The following is a 22,175-nucleotide window of genomic DNA, read 5'->3' as shown; positions in this document are numbered from 1 at the left end:
AGCTGAAGTTCCGCGTCTACAACACGTAGAATAAGGATTTTACATTAATCTATGGCCAGAACATATCTATGACCTCCCAGTCGATGGCGAACATTGTGGAGTCCCCATATTTACGCATGGAATGCCGTCCTTGTCGAATCACAGTTCCACCCCCATCCTGGTAGCATCAATCCTCATCCTCATTTACTCTGACAAGGGATTCGGAACACGTTTCCTGCCGAAAAACCCCAACCCCCCCCCCCCCCCCCATGTCACAACCATCCTGGCGTTCCTCGGTTTGTGGGCAAGTCTGGTTCGGACATAGGTTATTTCATTCGTTATCTATTTCTGGAAACCGAGGTTCAGCAGGCGAAGCTATTGCCGATGCTTTCTAAACAGGGCCAAAAAGTCATGCGTGACATTCTTAGCAGGTATAGGAGGAATGACAAAATGAGCTTCCGGTCGAAGGGGATGCTTGCAGGACCGTCGGCTACAAAGGCGGTCTTGCAGGATGTGGCCGTTTCGAACGATGCGACCGTTACGCTGTAGATACGTGCAGTTTTTCACTAGTGTTACTAAATCGTCCCGTCCAGCTCTAGCACACGCTATATACGACCAGTCCAGTGGAGTGGTTCGATGGTTCAACGACTCCACAATCAGTATGACCCACAACCCAACTTGGAACAAGCATTCACGTATATACCGTTTCTCTTTTTTTTTCGGTCCTCGCAAGTGTACCTACTATCATTTGCTGTTGATCCATCTCTACTACCGAGTAGCAAACGTTCCTACCCTCTCCTTGGATAATTACGACAAAAAATGTATAGGTTAATATGCTATTTAAATTCTAGATTCTCATCACCTGGTATCTTGCCATCCAGCCAATCATCCAGCTCTGTCCGTTCCGAGTCTTGTTCCCGACGCCTGGTTGGTTTCGTCTTGCGAGAACCCCACTGCCCAAGCTCATACCCATCTTCCCCATCCTCCTTAAGCACATCCCCCTTCCACGCATCAAAAGCCGGTATCTTCGGCTTACCCGACGCTTTCCCCTTCCCCTGCTTCCGCCTCGGCTCCTTGATAGCAAGGTGTTCGATCTTCGCCAACATCCCAAAAACCTCTCCACTCCCAAGTACAGACTCTTCTTCCCAAAGCGTCCGCGCGCCTACCTCTCGCCTTAGTTTTTCGACGAGTTTTTTAGTCCTGCCATCGGGTTCGACGCCGTTCACGCGCATCTCTTCGAGGGCGTCGTGTACGCCTTTGAGGTCGCGGAAACATGACCAACGGGTTTCGATGAGCTCGTTGTATGCGGGGGTGGTGCATCCGAATACGTAACTTGGGATGCTTAGATGTCGGGCGTAGTCGAAGATAGAGAGAGCGAGGTGGGGGTCACGGTATTTATCGCGGAAAGAACGCATGAGGTGTGCGATGAGGTAGGGATATGTTGGGGGTTGGAGTTCGAGGCGTGTGGACGCAGGTGGTTGTGCACTTGCACTAGCACTTGCGATTGAGTTTGAGCTGGAGCCTGGCTCGGCTTTATCGATAGCGTTCCGAGCGCGTTCCTCGTATTGCTGAGACTGCCCGAACACCTCTCGCATAGCCCATTCAAGCAGCTGTTGATCCGTATCGCAAAGCTCCATTTCCTCTTTCTTCTTATCAAACTCCTCATCCGCCTCTGTCGTCCATTTCAACCGTTTTGAGTGTCGTCTGAGCTTGCCGAATAAATCTGACATTGGGGCTTGACCAAACGGCTTGCGCCCTATCCCGCCTAGAACAGCGAGTGGATCGTCCTCCTTGGAGGAGAGTTTGGCAGAGGGATTTTTTTGCTCTGAGACGGCATTGAAGATCGTGTTGAACATATCGTCAAAAGCGCTGATTTCACGGGCAGTCATTGCTTGTCTGCGTGCGCGTGTGCGGCCGAGGGCTTCCGTACCGCCTGCGCGTAGGGGATTGCATACTGCGGTGGGGAGGAGAGGAGGCATGTTTTTGATGTCGTCCAAGACATGGTCCCAGGGAGATTCTTTGGTGGCGAAAATGGAGTCGGGTCGAGAGGAAGTGCTACTACTTGAGGAGTTGTTGTTCTCTGGCGGTGTAGCAGAGGATGTCAGGGTGCGTAAAGCTGCCCTTGCAAGACTTGCGCCTGCATAATTGGAGACTCGGTGGTAGACGAGCATGGATGATGCTAATTTCCAATTTCGTCAAAATTGCCGGGAGCTTGACGTTGTTTGCCGCTGCATGAACGTTCACTCTGAAACCAAAAGCAGGTGAAGACTACTTGCTGGATCACCTGCTGAACGCTGTCTTCGAGACTGATAAACACACGACACAGCGAAGCTAGAATTCAGAAAATTCCTGAAAAGCGCGTTCATCCTCGAAGTATAGTACAATTGTTCCGCGACTCTACGACATACTAATCTACATCACATCTACATCTGACTTTAAGAGTACGACCGACTCGAACTACTTCTATGTTTCATGTTGTCTTTGGAAGACTGTCAATGCACTCCCGAATGAGACGCAAGGTCTCAGTCTTGTCATACAACACACACGTGCACTCAGAATTGGGGCACTTGGCTTCCCAACACGCCTTCGCCTCGGGCCAAACGATCAATCCAACATCAACAACCGTGTCTCCTAGCGGGCGCACGTCCATCTCCATCACCACTTTATACTTGAGCTCTCTCCATGTATGGTGATCAATCGTCCGCCTGCACCGCGGGCAGGACGCCACCGTGCTCCCTGTCACGAACGGCTGCTCACTAAGTCGTTTCCGAATACCTTCGCGCCGATCGCGATGTAAGTTTATTAGGTCAAGCACAGCGCTCGTGCAGAGTTTTCGGAGGGTGGCTTGATGTTCTGGTGCATAGATGTTAAGGGCGAGGGACTGCGCGGATGCATGTTTTGCCTCTTCTTCCCAGCCAAAACGAGTTGCAGCTGCGTAAAGGCGTAGAGGCTGATCTAAGAGTGGGGGTGTCATGATAAGAATACGTATGAGCGAGACAGGCCCCGGCATATCGTATTTTTCCGCGGCAAATAATAATTCATCAACCTCATCATACGATGTGAGTGGGATGATCGGGAGTCCACAGATCATCCGCAGGAGACTCTCTAGTGTGTGTGCGTCCTCGTCTAGATTGATAGTATCGGGGTGATCAGGAAGGGGGCTTTGTTGAGGCATGGAAAAGAGGGATCGGAACCAGCCTGATGTCGTTTTGAGGGTCCATGAATGGATACGGAATAGGGTGTGATCGTTGGAACCAAGTATCACATCGGCATCTGGAGAAGAGAAGGACGTGTGGAAGGTGCCCCCACCCACTACTTCTACCAAAGCTGGATAAGGGCTGAGCTCTGCCTCCATCATCGTGACTACAATCAAGTAAAATGAGACGGACTGCAGCCAGTGCAGAATTTCAGGTTGGTAGCTTACGTCTTTCAATTTCAACAGAGAAGCGAACGGTCTGACTTCGTGGTAGATCTTGGGGTTGTTAAGCTCGAGAGTCGTTGAACACGCTAATGACATGCGCATGCGGCGTGTATATTATCCTGAATACTACAAACAAGATCATCATTATAAACGCGTTCACACAGTGGCCTTATAAGTAACAACCCCTATTTAGTCACAAGACAACCCTGGCTAGTAGGAGGTTGAAGGCATCTAGGGGACCTTGAACCACAACTTCGCCGTCGAAGACTGCACCTTGTACTCCAACATGCTGGAGCATCTCAAAGTGGATTTCTTGGACCACGTGTTCGACATATCACGCATCCCTTTGTTCTGGTCGGTGACAAGGCTCTCCGGTGGATGGCTGTGCCTTTAGGTGACGTATGAGGTATGTCTTTTGGGTTTCGAAGTTCTCAACTGTACAAACAGGGATTGGATCTCCTGGTGCGACGCGAGCAACATCATTCCATTCTACAACGCTTCCTGGCTTCCGGCTGGGTACGGGTGGATCCCAAAGAAGAGGGGTTTTTCTTAGAAGCCATTCCGCGCAGCTGAAGTCCCGCGCCTAAAACACGTAGAAGAAGAAAATACCCAGAACATATCTATGACCCCCCGTTTGACGGCGAACTTTGCGAGGTTCCTTACGTTTGTTCAGTGCCGAAAAACCCAGACAAGACTCCCCCTCCTCTTCGCCCCAAACAAGCACCCGTTTACATCCCAACTATTCCTCAATACTTGGATTCTTGTCTATCAAGGACTAGGATGCGTCATAACCGTCCTGGCATCCCCCGATATGTGGGGAAGTCTTGTTTGAACATATGTTATCTCATTCCAGTATCTATTTCTGGAGACTGAGGTTCAGCAGGCAAAGCTGTTGTCGATGCTCTCTGAACAGGGCCAAAAATTTATGCGTTTCATTCTACCAATCGTGTTACTCAATAGTCCCGTCCACGCTCTAGCACACTCTACATCGCTGTCACGCTAGTAGAGTTACTTGACTCGACAAGTGCGACGAAATTTAGCATCTTGACATGCATTTCCTTCTTGATCGGCCAGGTAAATGTTGATATTAATCGTTGAATTGTTACGTTAATAGAGAAAGTACTACACAAAACGACGGCGATCTACTCGTTCATTGGTTGTAATAGCTGTGACGTGGAGGCTGTCGCGTTGCAAGAGCAAGGGCAGAAGCCATGACAAACACAGCCGAAACATCATGACGTGTAAGATCGTGTCAGTCCATACCGCTAAATGAATAGGTACCCATTGATGAACACCACATGTGACCGTACATAGAAAGACAAGATATTAAAGACCCTTGAAAAGGTATGATATTAGCACAGACAGTTTCAGAGAAAGTTTGCAGCGGAGATCAAAATCGGTCAAGTCCCGTTTCCACGAGCATCCAATGTGCTATATGTCCGTTGTTTCTGACTCCCCAAATCCAAGATATCGATTCTTTAAAGGAGTTGTTTCCAACCCGCATCACGAGCCTTTTTCACAAGGCGCTTCACCTCCTGCGATCGTGCACGCGTGGTGACGAGAAGGGTATCAGGCATGTCGACGATAACCAGATCATCGACACCGAGACACGTGATGAGACGTCCTGAGCCGGGAACCACAATTCCCCCAGCAACTTGTTCCGTCAGCACTGTCAAGCAAAGATGAAATCAACCACGGCGACCCGATGATAAGTGGTAAAGATATTTACCCAAACAGCTGTCCCCGAGGACACGAGGTTGGTTAGACTCAGCGGGTAGTAGGTCCGCGAGCGAAGAGAAGTCCCCGACGTCATCCCAACCTAAAGTCCGATGTCAGTCTACTTCGCTTCCACCTCACAAACGAAACACACCAAATGTCGCTGGTACTACGGCAACTTTACCCTCAGCAGCAGCAGGTTCCGCGACTGCGTTATCGATCGGAATCTTCTCGAGTTCGGGCCAGATTTCGTTAAGAGCGGCCTGGCGCAACGCCTCGTCATGCCATACGGCAGCAATTTTTTGAAGCCCGTCGTGGAGGTCCGGCTTGTAGTCCTTAAGAAGGTCCATGAGGACAGACGCCTTTGTGACGAACATTCCTGCATTCCACCGGTAGTTTCCAGTGCCGATGTATGCAGCGGCCGTGCGTGCATCAGGTTTTTCCTTGAAGCTAGAAACTAGCCTTGCATTTGGAGCTTCCTTGATGCCTAGCTTATTTCCCAGGCGAATATAGCCGAAGCCGGTAGAAGGATGAGATGGCGCGATGCCGATAGTGACGAGATAATCTTTCTTCGCTACCTCGACGGCTTCCGCAACGGCGGATAAGAAAGCGTCGTCGCCTGATATCATGTGGTCCGCAGCAAATGAACCGATAACGGCATCAGGGTCTCGTTTTGCAAGGACAGCCGCAGCAAGTCCGATGGCCGCCATGGAATCCTTTGGACCAGGCTCGCAAATTAAGTTGTGCGGGAGAAGGTCGGGCAGTTGCTCTCGGATGGACTTGACATGGCCAGGACCTGCAACCACAGTGGTGCGGAGGGGGGATGAAAGAGGGAGAAGACGGTCCCAGGTGGCTTGGATCAAGGAACGTCCCTTGAGCGTCAAGTCGAGAAGAAACTTTGGGTGTTCTTCACGTGAAAGAGGCCACAGCCTCGTACCAGCGCCTCCTGCCGGAATTACGACGTAGAACCCGGGGATGTCACGTACGCCAAGTGGGAAAGGCATAACCGCATTATCACCCAGTGGCGACGAGAAGTGAGCAGTGGGTGCAGCGGCAAGGGACGGAATACTATGCGGTGATAGGAAAGGGGATTTGGCTCGAAGCTGAGGACTACTGGGCACTGGGGTTGCAAAACCAGAGCCCATACGTGAGCCGGCGTAATATCCGTTCCCATTTTGCAACTGCGATTAGAAGAACCCTAGAAATTAGAATCTATTAAAGTTCAAGGTAATACGCTCACCTGAAACCCTTCTCGGATTTGACGTTCCAAGCTCGCATTTGCTAACCGTAAGTCAGCGCACTCCTGACGGAGGTCAGATATCTCAGTTTGCTATGTACTGATGCATCAGTAACCTGTTTTGTAGAGCGTTTTACATGAAAAATGGGGCGCACAGATTTCTGTACTGCGAGCATGATCTGAGAGAACATGTATTCAATAGGTGGCGCATTGACGCTGCTGCTGACCTGCCCAGCAGGCAGGGCAGTATAATCAGGCGGAAAGGACATGATAAATGAAAGTCAAGAGGAGTTGATGTCAAGGGTATTGAGTTCGCGAGCGCAGCTTTATATAAGGTGGTCGCGCGATTTTTTACAAACGTGTTAAAGGCTTAGCGCTTAGCGCTTATATAGACTATTTCGGCACCCCCCATGTCATCTTATTCGGCCAAGCCACGGAACATGCAACTGCAGTACTTATTAGGATCAACTTTCATCATCGCAAAGACCAGCTGCAAGCATAATATCGTCGAAACATCGGCATTGATACGCAACATGCGTTGGGGTACTACGAGTCGGATGATTCAAAAGATGGAATTAGCTCTGAATCAACTTGATTGTACGTGTTTCACTGTCGTCAGTGACACCGCAGTACTTGACAGGATCCGGCCAATGGTTGTCCAATGCCCAGGTGTCGAAGACAGCTCGGGTCATGATCAATGCCTCGCCGCTCATATGAGATACACAGGCTGATTAGTCTTCATCACTCTCGAATTCGAGGGCTTGGTACTTCCTTGCCTTTTTATTTGGGTTGGCCAAAGATGCGCCTTTTGGAGGTCGGGAGTTTGCAGAAGGTTCTGTTCCGGAGCATAATTAGCTGTGTCTGACTACGTGGTACGCAATCATTGGAGGCTTACTAGACGTTGTATCAGCTGATGGCGATATTTCCTTTGTACGGGCAAGTTTCGCCTCGAGAGCTTTGATTTTCCGTTCGGCTGCCTGATTGACAACAGGGGCAGCGCCCTGATCGAGGCTCGTGCGTGTGCGCTTGGACGGAAGGGTTGAGGCTAACGGCAGTGTAGTCAATGTACTCGGATCAATACCAACAAGGAACGCGGCAAACCTGAATTAGTGTGGGATGACTCCGGGTTAACGCTTGCATTGCGGGACGAAAAAGTGGGGTTTAGCTGGCATTTGCGGGACTGAGCTTGTAGTGCAATCTTGACAAGTTATCATTGGTGAGTAGCAGCCAACAATTCATGTGCCTTACTTCGGTGAACACCGCAGTTGCATGCGATGCAGCTTCAGCTGCGGGTAATTCTTTCAGAGTCATGGGGAGTGGATGCTTGGCGGTTTGCCCAAAAGTGAGCTAATAAAGTCCTGTATTGTCGGTTCGGTACGAGAAATACAGCAAGAGTAGTATTCACGTTGATGTCCGAGTCCTTCTCAGTCCATTCTCCAATCGCAAGGTCACCATTTACAAAGGTCGTCCGAAGCTTTTCAGCAAAGTTCTCAAGTATTTGAGGGCCTGATTGAACACCCTAGAATAATATACGATCAGGGTAAGGGTAATCGACAGGCCTTTTCACGAACGGTGATGTTAAGGATATGTTTGGCTGACCACGAGCCTCGCCACCACCTGCCCTCGGGTCCCTTGAGCCCTAGGTAAATCGACCATGCGGATTCCGTTACTTGTGAGAGGGCGACAAAACGATCAAGGCCCTGGTATATAACTTGTATGAGCTCGTCAAGACCCCCAAAATGTGACAGGACGTCGGTGGACATGATGAAGGTTGCAAGCTTGAAGAAAGACGCCCATAATCCATTTCAATACTATCGCCTTCCAAAATAAGTATGCCGCATGAGTCTGAAATCTTCCACGCACGGACCATCAACAAGAACCTATATAAACCTGTCCTCGATCTTATTTGGTTCTTCAGAACATACTCAGCTAGGATCTATTTTATAGAAACTAACTCGAGTCTCGCATGTTTACTCATGCCACATCCTTCAATTCCACTGGATGACACCAGCGCTCACTCGTTCGACAGAGAACATGGTCTCCGCTTGCGGTGATCTCGAGGACGTTTGGGTTTGCGCCTTGTCGAGCTGCTTGCAGCTTGGTGAAGCCGGACCCAGCGAGTGGAGCGTCTGTCTGACGGAACTTCTTGAGGATGATACAATTACAATGTGGTAGCGTTCCAATTGTGCAAGTAATGATAGTAGTTTTCCAAAAATTGATTTTTGCGCGAAAGACTTTTGTTACACGAGTCCTGCATCTGAAGCGCGGCGCCTCAATTTATTCGTCCATCCATGCATCTCAGCCTCTGCCTTTCCGCTGACCTGTGTCGATATCGACAATGCATTTGAGTGTTCAATCCCGCCATGGTATTTGCGTGTCCATTGGTGGTTTGTGAAACCCTGTTCCTGTATTTGTTTGGACGCGGTGAAGACATTCCAAGATGTTGCATTGCTGAAGAAATCATCGATTTGCTCGAGAGGACGACCTGAAGTTTCCGGATCTGCGAAATGGAACCACGTCAATGGCATCATGTATTCGAATAGTAAGACAAAGGCCATACACATGAAAATGATAAAGGGGATTACAAAGATGTTGAGGCCAAAGAGGAGCAAGAGTACACCATATTCGATTGCTTGGAATAAGAAAGGCTAGAGAAATGTCCATTATTCATTGACCAACGTTCAATGTTTCGACGACTCACGGTAATCATAGTCACGATGCCGTTACCTATAGACCATCCAACAACAGACCATGCACCACCTTTGGCGCGAACATATGTAGCTGCATTGTTTCAGAGAACAAAATTGGGTAGAGAGATCAACTACTCACGAAAGAGCTCGGTTGGGTAAAGCCACGGAGTTACCAACCAGGTGGCACCAAATGTGCCAGTATACAGGAACTGGAAGATAATCATTACAGAAATGACTTCAGGGCGACGGAATCGGTTGCTTACGGTCATCGCGACAACACCCGCACCATATGCCCGTTGATTGGGCCCTGCCGTTTGCGCATCTACCAAGTGATATGAGCGATAATCGCACAGTGAATAAACAAATATTACATTTGTCTAGGATACCACCAGCTAGCATGAGCACCGCCATTCCAGCCGCCCCCCACACCATTGTGCTTCGCCGGCCGAACCTATCCAGAGTGAACACGGCGAAGAGCACACTAAACATGTACGACAAGTTGTTGAATCCGGCCAGGAGTTTTGCCTCATCTTGGCTGAAGCCGGCGCCCTGGATGAGATCGATGGCTGTATGTGACATCAGAGAAGTAGGCAGAGCCGGTAAAAGAAAGGTGCCTTGCCATAGACAGTGATAACTCCGATGCCAACGAGCTCTTGCATAATCTGCAGCCATACGCTTAAAACAACTCTCCACCGTAGCTCGCGCTGGCTCTTTGTCCTCGGGAATATCATGCGAAGATAACGATTGTTCTCGGTGTGCTGTCGGTCGTGCATCACGCTCCGCACAATGGCGCTGAGCTCGGCCTCAACTCCGTCCCTGCGAGTGGCCTGCAGAACTGTGCGTGCTTCGGAGACGCGGCCAACTTTCGCGAGCCACCGAGGGGACTCCGGAAAGAAAGGTACGAGCACTGCGATGGGTTCACATAAGCGAGATTAAGTAGAGGACGCGGACGAACCGAGGATAGCAAGCAGAAAAACAGCTTGCAGCGCTAGAGGTGTCCGCCATGCCATTACCTGATTGTGATTCAAGCTCGCAAATCTGAAAATGCATCACATTGTTAGTCACATCACGGTGCTTGGAATGATTTGAAGGGCTGACATCTCTATCCAATACGCCAATGACAATCCACTAATATTCAAGAAGAACTCGATGGCAAGAAAACTTCCGCGCGCTTGATGTGGAGAAACTTCGCTGCTCCAGACAGGAATGACTTTGATAAACATGAGTACAAGGACTTATGGTGAGAACAGAATATTCACCTGCGTCAATGGCTCCCACACCGAGACCAGTCACAATTCGTGCGCAACACATCCAGGTGATGTTCATTGCGGAGGCTTGAAAGACTGCTCCGATGATCGAGACAATGACACCTAGTATTATGGCAGTTATCCGTCCCGACCTGTCCGCTATGAAACCGCCAAAGAGTGCTCCAATGAGGGAACCACCGTAATAAACCTGATAGATGTGTCAGGGTAGGTCACCATCAGGAATTTCCAAACTTACAGAAACTATTCCCCCGAGTGCCGCAAGGTTACGCGAGTTGCCCGTTGTAGGATATATGCCCATCAACTTCAGGTAATCTTCATTAAGATTCACTTGGGACATGACCCTGCCGCCCATGCGTCAACAGTTACTCAGAAGAGGAAACGCAGAAAGGCGAGGTACCCTTGATCATAACCCTAGTCAATCAATTAGCTTGCGGTCAGCGAAGAACATCCAGCCACTAACATAAAAAAGGATTGCTAGACCGGCAAGCAGGTTATTTGCCCAGTTATACGAGCTTGGGTTACTGAACTTGAACATCCGCGAAGCCGAATAGCTCTGCAAGTGTATTGTGCATTACAGTTAAGCGTGTCGAAGGTATAGGCTGAGGAAAGTAGACTTACGGGCAGATATTTACTCATCCACCATTCAGGTGTGGCAGGAACTTTCTCAGCATCATTTGCTATGATGGTTACAGAAGTATTGAACGAAGCTACATCGTTACTGGCGCCATTGAGGAGTGTGGACGAATCTACGGAAGACGATCGTTGTGCTGGAACGTCCCTCATGAGGCAGACTGTAGGACTTGCGGCTGACCACGTCCGTATTTATAGTCAGTCGGTCAGGTTGAGAACCAGTGTATTTTCCGGCCCTCCATCCAAGGACGGTGATGTCAGAGTGCCGAGGTAAGTTCAGGCCATGTCTCGACTCTCGACAGCCGGTATACTTAGTGACCCCGACAAAGGCGGGACGGGGCTGAAATCGTACAACATCTTCAAACGATCAATGGTATACTGGATTCGCAATCACAAACTTACTGAATGGGTAGATACCAGATCCATTCGTAGAACCACAGCGCCCGGACCATGATGCATGAACACTCTCCCGATGACGATGATTACACCATTCGAAAGCTTTCAGTCGATTGCCTGTTATTAGTTAATGATTACTACTTGGGTTGCTTGCAAATTTGGTGACCGAAGATGAATACTTCAAGTACAAATTTAAGCCAAGCTTAAGATTCAAGGGAATCCCCTACATGCTGTCATTCAGAGTGGATAGTTGGTGGATATCCACAGCCCGGGCGGTGGGAACGAACGTAGCCGTATCACGTAAGATCTAGTCACATGTACTTGAGGTCATTTTGTTTTTGCTTCTAGTCCAGCCAGCGACCAACTTACTGTACCCTAGAACTGGCCAAATTTTGGTTCTTTGAGTACTTATGTGTAGTACCTGAGTTAGTATACATCAGTAGCGTACAATCAATAGTTCATGGCGGAACTGCAGTATAATTGACCTGTACTCCAAATGTATTCGCTGACCTCATGATTTTTTTTGTCCGTCAGAGCTAGCTGCGTGGTACCCACGGGCCCACGTATCCTTCGCTTGGTCTCAACGGATCATGACATTTAAATACATCCCAGGCAACGAAGTGCGCTTCACTGACCTGCTGATGAGTCATACAGATACTGGTCGAGGAGTACTATCTTCCCGCCATCGAAACCGAGCGCTCATTTTTCTGATCTTCATACAACTCGGCCCGTGACAAGTCACATGTAGTCTAGGCACATCGTCACTCGTGGGTTGCGTTGATGTGGACACGTCTTGTGTGTCAGCTTGACACTTCATAATAGATGCGAAAGGCGTCATCGCAACGAACGAGACGAATAGTTCCGGGGAAGCCTTTCTGAGCGACGGAGACGACGATAGATCATGTGACATTGCCGTGGGTGAGTGAATTCAATTAGACGATGAAAACTGGATTTAATCGATAAGCCTCTTTCAGTCTGAACGAATAGGCAATGGCGGAAAGCTCGCGCCTTGGAAATTATAGTGATAATTACGGCGCATCAACAGGGTTCCAGCTGATGGATCCTTCCTTTCCTCGGTCAAGTCCGTCAAGTTGCACCATCTCTTCGGGTTCGAGCTCAAAATCGTACAATTGAGTGTTTGATCTGATGCGTTCTGGCGTTGCTGATTTGGGAAGCGGAACGAACCTAAATTAAACTGAATTCGAGTTGGACGACGTGAAAAGCTGACGACACACCCTTTCTGTAGTGACCATCGAAGGAGCTACTTGGGCTACATCGCGACCATGCTAAAAAGGTTTTTTGGGTCACATCTAGTGTAGCCTCATAGAAGCGGGACTAACATTCTGCGCTATCATTTGAATGATTGGATGATCCATTTGGCCTCGTATGATCGGGCAGTAGGCTTGGACCACGATCGAGTGTTCACGGCAATAGTCCACTATGGGCCGCTGCTGGCAAAACGGGTGAAGCTGCCAGTGTGCAATTAATGGGATGTACTGCTCATCAGAATGCAGTTACATGCCTCAATTTGATTTACCGCAGGCATATCATATTTTGCATCTACAATCTCTTGCAAATGATTGATTCCACTGAAAAATATTCCATTGCTCTTTCTACTAGCAAATCAAGGGAGAAAACGCACTAGTTTGAAACGCCAACAGAGCGTATTTTTCCCGCTTTGCGGGCATCTTGCAAAGCTCTGTATGTAGCTAGGCGTCGCTCGGTGCCAGAGTAAGGATCATGAATGAGAAACAAGTCAATGTAATCTAAAGACGTAAGAATGTGTAGAATTGGTTCAAGAATTAACACGAGGCGAATGACTCACCAAAGCCGAACTTGGCAAGGGATGCATCGACCCCCTTCAACGTACTCTCATACCCATGATGTCGGCTGACACATTTCGTTGCTAATTTTTGGTAAGAGATAGAAGTTCATTTCTTCAGCTGCTTTCACGCACTAATGAAAAACTCGCTTCGGTCAATGCCGCTATCCCTGACAGCTTCCCCTACCGCCGGTTCATTGCGGTAAACTTGGGCTGAGTCCACATGTCTGAAATGGTTTATCACAACGGGGAAGATCTCATCAATGGTCATGAACCGCATTACCTGTAGCCTGCTCGAAACGCCTCGAGAACTGACGATCGAGCGTCGTAATTCTGATAGACACCAAATCCCAGCAGGGGCATTGTATAACCTATGGTCGCGGGGGATTATCACTAGCTCAGCCCCCGATAAGTGTTAAACAGATAGAGTTATTACCTGACACCAGTTCAATTCTAGACTCGATTGTAAGGGCCATACTTATAACTCGAGGTGGACAGAGTGGTAGACAGAGTTTCACGGTTCAGGGCACACGCCTTATTTGTAACGGCTTGTCTGACTTTCCCGATTCGAAAAGACCGCCTCTGAACGTAAGAACGCAGGTACCCAAGGATAACGCAAGCTTGTGTACGTGAACTCGAGATCAATGTAAGTATTATTCATACTGGGCACCAAGAGATTCCTATTGTTTTCATGTGTCAAACTTAACGTGATGGTGATACTGCGGTAAAGGTCGTGCTCAATGCACTGCGGGTGAAATCAGCTGTGCAAGCAGGTCTACGCTTTGAGAACCTTACATTCATGTTCGTCCATGAGCATTTGTCTTCGTCTCTCTGATTCTAACCGCTCTTTCATCACTCTTTGTGCATCTGCTTTTGCCGAGTCAAGCTTTCCTGCCTTCGCCAGAGCCAACAACAAAGCATGCACGAGGCCGATGTGGTTATGACGACGCAAACTATTCTCAAACTTTGAAACAGGATCAAAAGGGTGACATCGGCGACAAAATATTTGCTACTCACTGCCCAACGCTCGCGCTTGGAATTTTCATTAGACAATTTATTCATAAGATCGCTCAATTCAGCATCCCCTGGTGAACCTTGGAGAGCGTCTAAGCGTCTTCTCATTCCAGGTATCGGGTCATCCCGAAGCGCGAGCAAGCTGAACTCAAGCTGCAAGATATAAGTCGAAACATAGAACATAAACACTTATTTTTGCTCACTGCTCCTGTCGGGTACGTGTGTATCCGATTCTCGATAACTTCCCTGGCAAACAGGTGTTCAACAGTGAAATATCAAGGTGTACTGACAAATACCTCGCTTTTCCGACCCATCCCTCACCGGATTCATGATATTCTCCGTGACGCACTGGATAAGGTTTCAACCCATCAAGTTCATACAGACTCCCCATCACTGGGAGGTATACGACAAAGTGGTAGGCATCTTCGCTCTTCTTCGAAAGGTCTGGACCATCTAGCGAGATAGCACTAGGTGGAGAAAGGGCATTATGAGCTTCTCGAAGCCAATCCGCGCTTGTGATAGCCATCCCACATGTCTGCGGGTCCATGCCTGTGGTAAAATTCATGAGGTCCATGAACTGCCGTCCAGCAGTGAGAGACGCGATGTTCCCCAGGGCGTTGGTAACGGCAAGTGTAGCACAAGCGTTGTTCACAGTTTGGTGGGCGAAGAATCCCGGAAAATCTGGATCATAATGATCAGCACCAACTCCAGGCTCGTCGTCAGGTGATCCAGGGAGCCATTTGAACAAGAAGATAAGAGCATGTACAGGCTGTAATGCAGCCAGTGATTCCGGTTCAAGTGAGTAGAGGTCGTCGACGATGTAAGGCACTCCAAGTCTCTTTAGTAGCTCTCTGTGACCGGTGGCGTGAGTCAGATAGATCAGGTTTTGTTATTTTGACATACGTGAATACCCCAGGGTCGGATTCTGTCAGTTGCCAGCCACTCGAAACGTCCTCGTCCGACATGATTTACAACGTGGTGTAAAGCAGAAACCTTGGCTTGCCACGTGACCTTGTTTGGCTAACAGCTTGCTCAAACTGAGTTCAGTGACTTGCACCTTGTTTAAGTGCTTGCCAAACATGATGGCTTCCGACCCTGCACAATCGCCTCAGGTCACGACAGAAGATCCACGAGCTGCCAATCGCGAAAAATTTGAACTTGAACTGGAATTCGTGCAGTCGCTAGCCAACCCATACTACCTACATTCTCTCGCACAGCAGAATATTCTTGACCAACCTGCATTCATCAATTATCTGGAGTATCTCCTGTACTGGAAAGAGAAAGATTATGCCAGGTTCATACAGTTCGTCCATAGCTTATGAGCGATCATTATGCTGCAACCGACACTCTTGCCACTCAGTTACCCACACGCGTTGCACCATCTTGACCTGCTCCAGCACGCGCAATTTAGGTCAGAAATAAAGAAAGACGAATGGCGCGAATATCTCAACCAGAAACAGTATGACCACTGGCGAACATGGTATGGGGTGGAAGTTTACTAGAGGCACTTTCCTAACGACTCTGTCGCGTTAGGCGAGACCACCCAGGGATTAGTGTCGCCCTCCGGGCCGCAGACCCTCAAGAATCCGGTATGCAATCCTAAGTAGCAGAAAGCTCCTTATGGGTGACGTGGTTTACCGGAAGCCTTGGTGGAAATTTTGACGCTTTGGATAATGAAAGTCCCATAACAATATAATTGATATCGACGCGACTGTTGCCAAACATATAGGCTTTCTTTGACACAAGGAGATAATTAAGGACCTGAAGCTTGGCGCTGTGTAGATCCTTGTGGATGTCATGAAATCGAAGAGTATTCCCACGCCTGTTAAACACTTGCTTCTGTAAACACGTCGCGCTTCTTACTTGAAGCCCTCAGCTGTGCATGGCTCACTATACTGAAAATGACTCTCGAGATCATGTCTCGTACATACCGATGGAAGCCAACTTCAGGGAGGGCGGACACAACGAATTCGACATTCATATTGCGTCGCCTGCAGAAAAACGGCGAATATGGTGGAGAACTGCCATTATTAATGGATGTTTTATAGCTTCATGGTACGTGAATTTTGCTGTCAGGCTTCTGAAGCAGGTTTATGTGTGACCACATAGGTATATATTCGCAACCGTACTGTCTCTGTACAACAAGTGGATGTTTTCACCAGACCTTTTTGGATTTCCGTATCCGCTCTTCGTGACTACCTTGCACATGTTTATTCAGTTTGTCCTGGCTGCTGCTCTTCGCATATGTTTCGCGCATCATTTCCGGCCAGAGAGAAGTCCTTCCGCAGAAGATTACGGGTACGTGCTTTCTCGCAATAGCTACCAGCCGTCGGACAGTCCGTGTCCTCACTGGACACTGATTCTAATTGTAGCTTCTTTGAAGCAAGAAGGCAGTTCCTACTGCCATTGCTACCGGGCTCGATATTGGTCTGTCAAACCTATCACTCAAGACCATTACTCTATCATTTTACAGTGAGTTTGTTAGTTCTAAACTTCCCCTCTGAGATAGGCTAGCCTATATTCTATTTTCAATACGTAATTTTATGTGTAACTCATCTCACACTTGGTTATCTACAGCAATGTGCAAGTCATCTTCACTCATCTTCGTCTTGTTCTTTGCATTTTTGTTCCGTTTGGAAACGTTTTCGCTGCGACTTGTCTCCGTCATCCTTCTAATCTTTGGTGGGGTGATTCTCATGGTTGCTTCTGAAACGGCCTTCGTTCTTCCCGGATTTTTGCTTGTAATGACCGCCAGCGCATGTGGAGGTCTCCGCTGGAGCCTCACGCAGCTGCTCATGAAGAACAAGAATATGGGTCTAGATAATCCAGCGGCCACTATATTCTGGTTGGCTCCTGCGATGGGTATCACACTTGCCTTGGCTAGCATTATTTGGGAGGGGTGGTTTACTATATTTGCCTCGCCCTTCTTTCGAGACCCTGCCTCGACCATTCGATCGGCCATGTTCCTTGTGGCGCCCGGTATATTGGCGTTCTGTATGGTGATGAGTGAATACTAGTACGTGTTTGAGAGCGCTCCGCACCACGAGGCCAACTAATTACGTGATAAAAGCATTATCCAACGTGCGGGGGTGTTGCCAATGTCGATAGCAGGCATAGCCAAGGAAGTCTCGACGATTACAGTTTCGGCTTGGTTTTTTGGAGATGAGCTTACGCCACTCAATATAACGGGCGTAGGGGTCACTGTTTGTGGTCCGTTTTTCGAAGCTATGTGAATATGGCATTTCTAACGGCCTCCGCTCGCGTGTAGGCATTGCTCTTTTTACGTTCCACAAGTATCGCACCTCCATCGATGGCAAATTGTCATTGGACTCACAAGGGAACATGATAACGATACATGATGAAAATATGGGCAACTCGCCAGATTCTGTGCATGATGTCAATCTCGAGCTCATTGCTGCTGACATGCGTCTTGGACGTCAAGACGATGGTCATCCTGCGGTATGTTGCATCGTTACGGTAATGCATTCGAGAATTATATTACTCATCCCGAAACGCCACAAAGCTCCAGGGGTCTGATGATAGCGATGCACATGACCGCCTACTTTTTGATCATGATGATCCTGAAGGCGAAGAAGATGCCGAACTAGTTCGGAGCATGCAGTTCTCTAGGTTCAGCTGAAAGAGGTATAGATGAGAGCTAGGGCCCCGTGATGCGCTTCCAATTTTTAGCATATGCAGACTAGTGTGGTCACGATTTTTTTAAAGAAGTTGCAAACACAATAACACCCTGAAGCACAAGTAGATCCTCTGCCCATTTGTACGCTAGTCATAGCTCTTCTGGTATAAGTACGACGTTATGAACCCATCGCATCCTGTAATTTGTCCTGAGCGCGCAACTTTAACATTACGTTGACTCACAATAGTGAACTGTTTGAGTTATGGTTCAAAAAATCATTGATCCGAGGACAACTGACTTCTGTTCCGCTGAACCCGGAAACCACGCGACCCGCTGGCGCTTATTCTAACTTTGTTAAACAGTGATGTGATTTTTGGTTTAGATGATTGGGCCAGTGCACGACGACACGAGTTAAGGACGAATGCGTCGGTTACTGCAGGTTACTGCGGCCAGTCTGTATCATACGCCATCAATTTTTAATCAGCACAGCAGGAAACCCGAGACGAGAGAGGCTGCGATGGAAACGCCTGGATACGGCAAGGATACGGTGTGAAAATTGGACCTAAGTTCCTCCAAAGTGCCTGCAGGCGATGAGCGGCCTCGCAGGCCCATCAGTAGCCGGACACTCCCGCAGGTCAAATTAGAAGGCGATAATCGGACTGCTGCTTTATGACGTGTAATAGCCTAGAGCTTTGTGATGCGGCTAGTAAGTAATATTTCCCGCACTTTTTTTTTCGCTCAGATCACTGATTAAGTGCTTGTGCTGATTGACAATCCTATTACGATATGAAACCAGAAGAGACGGACATTCACGGATTGACTAATACTAATCTGCTAGATCGTTGAAATGGTGAGTTTATGAGCGACGTTCTGTTGGGTAAGAGGCCCGATCCATAGTCGCTTATGGTGGGCACGGCAAGTGGGAAATCTGCGATATTCACTTTTGATCTGACTTCGTTCGGTGTACAGATCTCACACAACGGCCTCGAGGTACATAGGCTGTGATATATAAATCCGGGCTCTTCTGGCTTTTTGAATTATTCACTTCACCATGGACGGTTACCAATTTATCATCGAGTCCCCCCAGGAAAGCCAAGGTCACAAGAAACGTCCGCGTCTTGTGACTTCTTGCGATAACTGGTACTATCCCTCCATCCTCATCAAGTAGTTTATACTGACTTCCTCGCTAGCCGCCTCAAAAAAATCAAGTGTCTCCAGTCATCTCCCGAGACGCAATGTGAGGCTTGCAAGGCAGCCAAAATTCCATGCAAGTTTCGGGATCGCGAACGATATTTTGCTGAGCGCAGCCGAGCTATCGCGGGCCCCAGTTCCGCGCCACCGTACCCTCGACCATCGAGTAGAGCAACAAGTGTTGTCCCGGAGTCTTCAGAGCGCTCCGGTTCAAGTACTACAAAGGAATACGCCACTCCGGCATCGACCTCGTACGCGCCACCATCGCAAGGATATGCCAATTCTATGTCTCGTTCCCCGTCCTACTCGCCACCAGGAACAGCATCCACGGATCACGCCCGCTATCAAACCTATCCAGATCACTCGAGGCCTTCCACAACTCATAGGTAATACATCCACACCTCTCAGATATCAACATTCATTGACATGGCCATGGAAGACACACCCCTGCAGACGATCAACTTCGTCGATACACAACTCCCAATCCGGGTCAAGCATTAGGACGTCCTCATCCCACATCGGGCGGCTACCGGCAGGTCTTTGACCCAATGCACCCTCAGATGCCACAACGCAGCTGGATGCCACATTTCATCCAGATATTCATCAGCCAGCTCGGCAGTCAATGCGCGTTCGTGACTTACGACGACCTATATGAAAAATTCCGACATCAAACTCTATCTCCTTTACTCTCTAACTGTATTGCAGCACTAGGCGCAAGGTCCGTCTTATTCAATTCACTCAACTTGGATATGGTGTGAATGGGGAACAACAGGTTCTCTGACATACCAGATATTGTCGCGCGTGGTCCGCACAACGTTGCAGATATTTTCTGCGAGAATGCCAAGGTCCGTAGTCGCGTGTGTGAGTTCTGCCGATCTGATTGAATGAGTAGGAGATGCTGTCCGCGGCGCTTAACCAACCGTCCCTCGACGTTCTTCACGCCGTCATCATCCTAGCATGGACGGAATACAAAACCGGTCGGCTTCTTGGTAGGTACAGGGAACATTTCCTTTGTTGCTCAGCTAAGTACTGGTCTTCTAGGATTCCGACAATACGGGGATGTAAGTGAACTTGAGACGGTTTGCTGTTCGTTTTCTGACAAACAAACAGCTTGCCATGAGAACCGCAATAGCTATAGGGTTGTCTGAGGAATCCACCAGGCAGATGAGCCCTTACGACAGTTATCAAAATCGTCTTCGACTGACATGGCAAAGTGTCTCCCAACTGTACGCCTCATCGGCTTGTGAGTTCTCGGGCTTGTTGTGTTTCAAACCACCCTAATCATGCAGAAGTGTCGGGGTAATTTGAATGATACTACACCAGCGATGTCGAATATCGCTCTGTTCCTAAAACGCAATTCTGACCACCCGAATCGTATGTCCCTCTTCCCTGGTTCGATACTTGTGGAAGACGTTTCATTGGTTTGGTTCCGTCATTTAACCCCGGAGACCGCTGGCAGGCTTCCTTCATATTTCTTCGTTCCGCCCTATTTATCTACCTGACATATAGATTAACTCATCAATAATACCACCAGACTGCACGTTACATTGATTAGATATGTACAATCATATTCATGTATACAAGAGACTCCAGAGCAAACTTCAAGCAACAAGAATGTCAGCCCCACACCTGAGCGCCACTGTGAGCTGTGCATGCTGCGGCACATCGCCATGGGAAGGTCGATCATATCGTCAAGCTCAGGATCGGCAGTTTTTTGTTCCCGATAGATTACAGATCAGACGCTACTGCGCTCCCCAACCCGTTGTTCGCGGCATTACAAAGATGGCCAGCAGCCGAGCGGGGCCCTCGTCAGAAGCAGGATTTAAATACCGTACCCCACGTTGCGTTCCAGCTAAACTTGAGCTTAATTGCAAAGCTTAATCACGAAAAATATAAAGACACAAGAGAACGGTTGGTGAGAGTTGCTCAAACGCTCATCGTTCAAGGCTCGCGTTGTGTTTAATAATGAGCGTTGTGTAAATAGCTCTCGACTCCGAGGGTTTTGTGGCACAGCCTGCTCGGAATGGGAAATGTCAGTTTCAAATTATTTCCCTGTAGGTCGGGCTTGCTGGATTAGAATAAGGAACGACTGTCTTCCTTTACAACTGCGCTACCGAGAACAGGTAGAATTCACCGCTACGATCACCCGTCGGTCGGAACTAACTGGGGGGATGACTATTAGCCATGCTTGGTCCTCAATGATGACTACTTCCTGTTTGTGACAGTGTGTAGTGCTCCCGGGTCCTGATAGCGGAGGGTTCTTAATATTCTAATATTCACAATCTGACCTTCCTTGTGTTTTGCTACAAAAACAATAGAGTAATGTACAGAGGGTCAACAAGCTTACCCTTGATAGCATCTGAATCGGTTGAGGAAAAATCACCGGCGGTGATTGACTACTGGCCGCAGCTCGTCGCAATGCGGCTTAGGCACATGCATTGTGGTGACTCTACCCCATCGCTGTCCCTACATGTTCAGAACTTTAGTATGTTCTTTGCCTTGTAATGTTCCGACGGCGTTTGCAGGGTCGAGTACATTGTGTCACTAAGTTGGAAACAGCGTCATCAAGCACAGCATCTGGATTCTGAAAGCAGTTTCCGGGCTGTGCTCGCTAGAGTAGCCCTCAGCCTAGTCAGACGGAAGACATTCCAAAATTTCAAGCTCGAGGGACATCCTTTGAAACAAGTACATGACGATGTCGTTTCTCTCTTTCTCTACTTTCGCGCTCGTCTGTTTGATCAATAGGTATAACCTGTCCGCTTGTGTGTCTTTGTACGCACTAACCAACGTTTGATTGATAATCGTCGTGGTTATCGTTCCGTATCTCGCTCACTTTTCTATTTTTGATAGTATCCCTGAGTGTTACTGCAGGTCACTGACTCACTGCATTGCCCACCTGGTACATGGTTTCTGCGATAATTAATAAATCATAGTCCCGCGTTTCAACGCACGAGAGCCAAGGTCTCAGTGGATACTTGTCACATCGGCGAGGCTGTTCCAGTGTTTCCCTGATGCTTGACTTCGTGTGGCCTTCATACTTATAATAACTCTAAGCTCGCTGGTACTCATCCCCGCAGTATTCCCGCAGACCAGTGGCTCCATGTCGACCCCTGCATGCCCTTGCACCGCATGAAATATAATTTATGCGATCAATTTCTCACTGGAGATTCCATC

At 48.5% G+C, this 22,175-nt stretch overlaps 10 protein-coding genes across 10 annotated transcripts; 3 read left to right on the top strand and 7 right to left on the bottom strand.

The window, feature by feature from the left end:
- Positions 1–800: 800 nt before the first annotated feature.
- EDB91DRAFT_148368 (uncharacterized protein) lies at positions 801–2,281 on the bottom strand. Its single transcript, XM_041326237.1, has one exon. It carries the CDS (start codon positions 2,148–2,150, stop codon positions 816–818), a length of 1,335 nt encoding a protein of 444 aa, XP_041179394.1. The 5' UTR covers positions 2,151–2,281; the 3' UTR covers positions 801–815.
- A 1-nt stretch (position 2,282) lies between these two features.
- EDB91DRAFT_148371 (uncharacterized protein) lies at positions 2,283–3,617 on the bottom strand. Its single transcript, XM_041326238.1, has 2 exons — positions 3,404–3,617; positions 2,283–3,342 (listed from the first exon to the last, which is right to left on the bottom strand). Exon 2 carries the CDS (start codon positions 3,335–3,337, stop codon positions 2,450–2,452), a length of 888 nt encoding a protein of 295 aa, XP_041179393.1. The 5' UTR covers positions 3,338–3,342; positions 3,404–3,617; the 3' UTR covers positions 2,283–2,449.
- An 843-nt stretch (positions 3,618–4,460) lies between these two features.
- On the bottom strand, positions 4,461–6,738 carry EDB91DRAFT_148304 (nucleotide-diphospho-sugar transferase). Its single transcript, XM_041326236.1, has 5 exons — positions 6,509–6,738; positions 6,357–6,446; positions 5,271–6,297; positions 5,130–5,219; positions 4,461–5,069 (listed from the first exon to the last, which is right to left on the bottom strand). The coding sequence occupies exons 1-5, from the start codon at positions 6,620–6,622 to the stop codon at positions 4,879–4,881; spliced, it is 1,512 nt and encodes a 503-aa protein (XP_041179392.1). The 5' UTR covers positions 6,623–6,738; the 3' UTR covers positions 4,461–4,878.
- A 346-nt stretch (positions 6,739–7,084) lies between these two features.
- EDB91DRAFT_1049844 (uncharacterized protein) lies at positions 7,085–8,116 on the bottom strand (the record flags this gene model as incomplete). The annotated part of the gene is made up of 6 exons (XM_041313492.1): positions 7,085–7,188; positions 7,249–7,378; positions 7,435–7,551; positions 7,602–7,700; positions 7,759–7,872; positions 7,925–8,116. The coding sequence occupies 6 exons, from the start codon at positions 8,114–8,116 to the stop codon at positions 7,085–7,087; spliced, it is 756 nt and encodes a 251-aa protein (XP_041179391.1).
- A 470-nt stretch (positions 8,117–8,586) lies between these two features.
- EDB91DRAFT_1120838 (uncharacterized protein) lies at positions 8,587–11,574 on the bottom strand. Its single transcript, XM_041318211.1, has 15 exons — positions 11,344–11,574; positions 10,930–11,298; positions 10,772–10,864; positions 10,709–10,722; positions 10,547–10,652; positions 10,303–10,498; positions 10,142–10,253; positions 9,999–10,081; positions 9,663–9,950; positions 9,415–9,609; positions 9,307–9,365; positions 9,183–9,252; positions 9,055–9,134; positions 8,914–9,001; positions 8,587–8,853 (listed from the first exon to the last, which is right to left on the bottom strand). The coding sequence occupies exons 2-15, from the start codon at positions 11,092–11,094 to the stop codon at positions 8,594–8,596; spliced, it is 1,809 nt and encodes a 602-aa protein (XP_041179390.1). The 5' UTR covers positions 11,095–11,298; positions 11,344–11,574; the 3' UTR covers positions 8,587–8,593.
- A 791-nt stretch (positions 11,575–12,365) lies between these two features.
- EDB91DRAFT_1236337 (NADP-dependent oxidoreductase domain-containing protein) lies at positions 12,366–13,522 on the bottom strand (the record flags this gene model as incomplete). Its single annotated transcript, XM_041321442.1, has 8 exons — positions 12,366–12,522; positions 12,573–12,598; positions 12,678–12,806; positions 12,860–12,926; positions 12,980–13,103; positions 13,163–13,243; positions 13,295–13,386; positions 13,443–13,522. 8 exons carry the CDS (start codon positions 13,520–13,522, stop codon positions 12,366–12,368), a joined length of 756 nt encoding a protein of 251 aa, XP_041179389.1.
- Positions 13,523–13,694: 172 nt separating this feature from the next.
- EDB91DRAFT_147866 (ubiquitin carboxyl-terminal hydrolase) lies at positions 13,695–15,211 on the bottom strand. Its single transcript, XM_041326234.1, has 6 exons — positions 15,077–15,211; positions 14,470–15,024; positions 14,377–14,419; positions 14,177–14,326; positions 13,955–14,123; positions 13,695–13,904 (listed from the first exon to the last, which is right to left on the bottom strand). The coding sequence occupies exons 1-6, from the start codon at positions 15,136–15,138 to the stop codon at positions 13,897–13,899; spliced, it is 987 nt and encodes a 328-aa protein (XP_041179388.1). The 5' UTR covers positions 15,139–15,211; the 3' UTR covers positions 13,695–13,896.
- A 27-nt stretch (positions 15,212–15,238) lies between these two features.
- On the top strand, positions 15,239–16,003 carry EDB91DRAFT_1120795 (SOH1-domain-containing protein). Its single transcript, XM_041318210.1, has 3 exons — positions 15,239–15,476; positions 15,534–15,653; positions 15,707–16,003. Exons 1-3 carry the CDS (start codon positions 15,253–15,255, stop codon positions 15,774–15,776), a joined length of 414 nt encoding a protein of 137 aa, XP_041179387.1. The 5' UTR covers positions 15,239–15,252; the 3' UTR covers positions 15,777–16,003.
- On the top strand, positions 16,000–18,185 carry EDB91DRAFT_1120787 (TPT-domain-containing protein). The gene is made up of 7 exons (XM_041318209.1): positions 16,000–16,228; positions 16,283–16,471; positions 16,557–16,645; positions 16,751–17,189; positions 17,244–17,383; positions 17,442–17,632; positions 17,697–18,185. The coding sequence occupies exons 1-7, from the start codon at positions 16,056–16,058 to the stop codon at positions 17,811–17,813; spliced, it is 1,338 nt and encodes a 445-aa protein (XP_041179386.1). The 5' UTR covers positions 16,000–16,055; the 3' UTR covers positions 17,814–18,185.
- A 351-nt stretch (positions 18,186–18,536) lies between these two features.
- Positions 18,537–20,627, top strand: EDB91DRAFT_1120781 (uncharacterized protein). Its single transcript, XM_041318208.1, has 9 exons — positions 18,537–18,725; positions 18,780–18,950; positions 19,001–19,387; positions 19,441–19,719; positions 19,774–19,846; positions 19,894–19,990; positions 20,043–20,062; positions 20,112–20,244; positions 20,294–20,627. Exons 2-9 carry the CDS (start codon positions 18,862–18,864, stop codon positions 20,302–20,304), a joined length of 1,089 nt encoding a protein of 362 aa, XP_041179385.1. The 5' UTR covers positions 18,537–18,725; positions 18,780–18,861; the 3' UTR covers positions 20,305–20,627.
- Positions 20,628–22,175: the final 1,548 nt, after the last annotated feature.

The sequence above is a fragment of the Suillus paluster genome, assembly GCF_016628075.1.
Source record: "Suillus paluster strain FC165 chromosome Unknown EDB91scaffold_14, whole genome shotgun sequence".
In the NCBI taxonomy this organism is placed as follows: domain Eukaryota; kingdom Fungi; phylum Basidiomycota; class Agaricomycetes; order Boletales; family Suillaceae; genus Suillus; species Suillus paluster.
The sequence above is the reverse complement of the archived record's forward strand: the minus strand, read 5'-3'. Positions and strand labels throughout refer to the sequence as shown.

Coding starts and splice junctions, on each gene's coding strand:
- EDB91DRAFT_148368 (XM_041326237.1), bottom strand. CDS start 2,150: ATGCTCGTCTACCACCGAGTCTCCAATTATGCAGGCGCAAGTCTTGCA.
- EDB91DRAFT_148371 (XM_041326238.1), bottom strand. CDS start 3,337: ATGATGGAGGCAGAGCTCAGCCCTTATCCAGCTTTGGTAGAAGTAGTG.
- EDB91DRAFT_148304 (XM_041326236.1), bottom strand. CDS start 6,622: ATGTCCTTTCCGCCTGATTATACTGCCCTGCCTGCTGGGCAGGTCAGC. Junction 6,447..6,508: donor TGCTCGCAGTACAGAAATCT/GTGCGCCCCATT, acceptor ATCAGTACATAG/CAAACTGAGATATCTGACCT. Junction 5,220..5,270: donor CGTAGTACCAGCGACATTTG/GTGTGTTTCGTT, acceptor ATCGGACTTTAG/GTTGGGATGACGTCGGGGAC.
- EDB91DRAFT_1120838 (XM_041318211.1), bottom strand. CDS start 11,094: ATGAGGGACGTTCCAGCACAACGATCGTCTTCCGTAGATTCGTCCACA. Junction 9,366..9,414: donor TGGTGGTATCCTAGACAAAT/GTAATATTTGTT, acceptor ATCACTTGGTAG/ATGCGCAAACGGCAGGGCCC. Junction 9,253..9,306: donor CGGGTGTTGTCGCGATGACC/GTAAGCAACCGA, acceptor ATTATCTTCCAG/TTCCTGTATACTGGCACATT.
- EDB91DRAFT_147866 (XM_041326234.1), bottom strand. CDS start 15,138: ATGTCGGACGAGGACGTTTCGAGTGGCTGGCAACTGACAGAATCCGAC. Junction 14,420..14,469: donor GGATGGGTCGGAAAAGCGAG/GTATTTGTCAGT, acceptor CCTGTTTGCCAG/GGAAGTTATCGAGAATCGGA. Junction 14,327..14,376: donor ACACGTACCCGACAGGAGCA/GTGAGCAAAAAT, acceptor TATATCTTGCAG/CTTGAGTTCAGCTTGCTCGC.
- EDB91DRAFT_1120795 (XM_041318210.1), top strand. CDS start 15,253: ATGATGGCTTCCGACCCTGCACAATCGCCTCAGGTCACGACAGAAGAT. Junction 15,477..15,533: donor GATTATGCCAGGTTCATACA/GTTCGTCCATAG, acceptor CTTGCCACTCAG/TTACCCACACGCGTTGCACC. Junction 15,654..15,706: donor TATGACCACTGGCGAACATG/GTATGGGGTGGA, acceptor CTGTCGCGTTAG/GCGAGACCACCCAGGGATTA.
- EDB91DRAFT_1120787 (XM_041318209.1), top strand. CDS start 16,056: ATGGCTCACTATACTGAAAATGACTCTCGAGATCATGTCTCGTACATA. Junction 16,472..16,556: donor CCTTCCGCAGAAGATTACGG/GTACGTGCTTTC, acceptor GCTTCTTTGAAG/CAAGAAGGCAGTTCCTACTG. Junction 17,633..17,696: donor AAGACGATGGTCATCCTGCG/GTATGTTGCATC, acceptor AACGCCACAAAG/CTCCAGGGGTCTGATGATAG.
- EDB91DRAFT_1120781 (XM_041318208.1), top strand. CDS start 18,862: ATGGACGGTTACCAATTTATCATCGAGTCCCCCCAGGAAAGCCAAGGT. Junction 18,951..19,000: donor GTGACTTCTTGCGATAACTG/GTACTATCCCTC, acceptor CTTCCTCGCTAG/CCGCCTCAAAAAAATCAAGT. Junction 19,847..19,893: donor TTTTCTGCGAGAATGCCAAG/GTCCGTAGTCGC, acceptor TTGAATGAGTAG/GAGATGCTGTCCGCGGCGCT.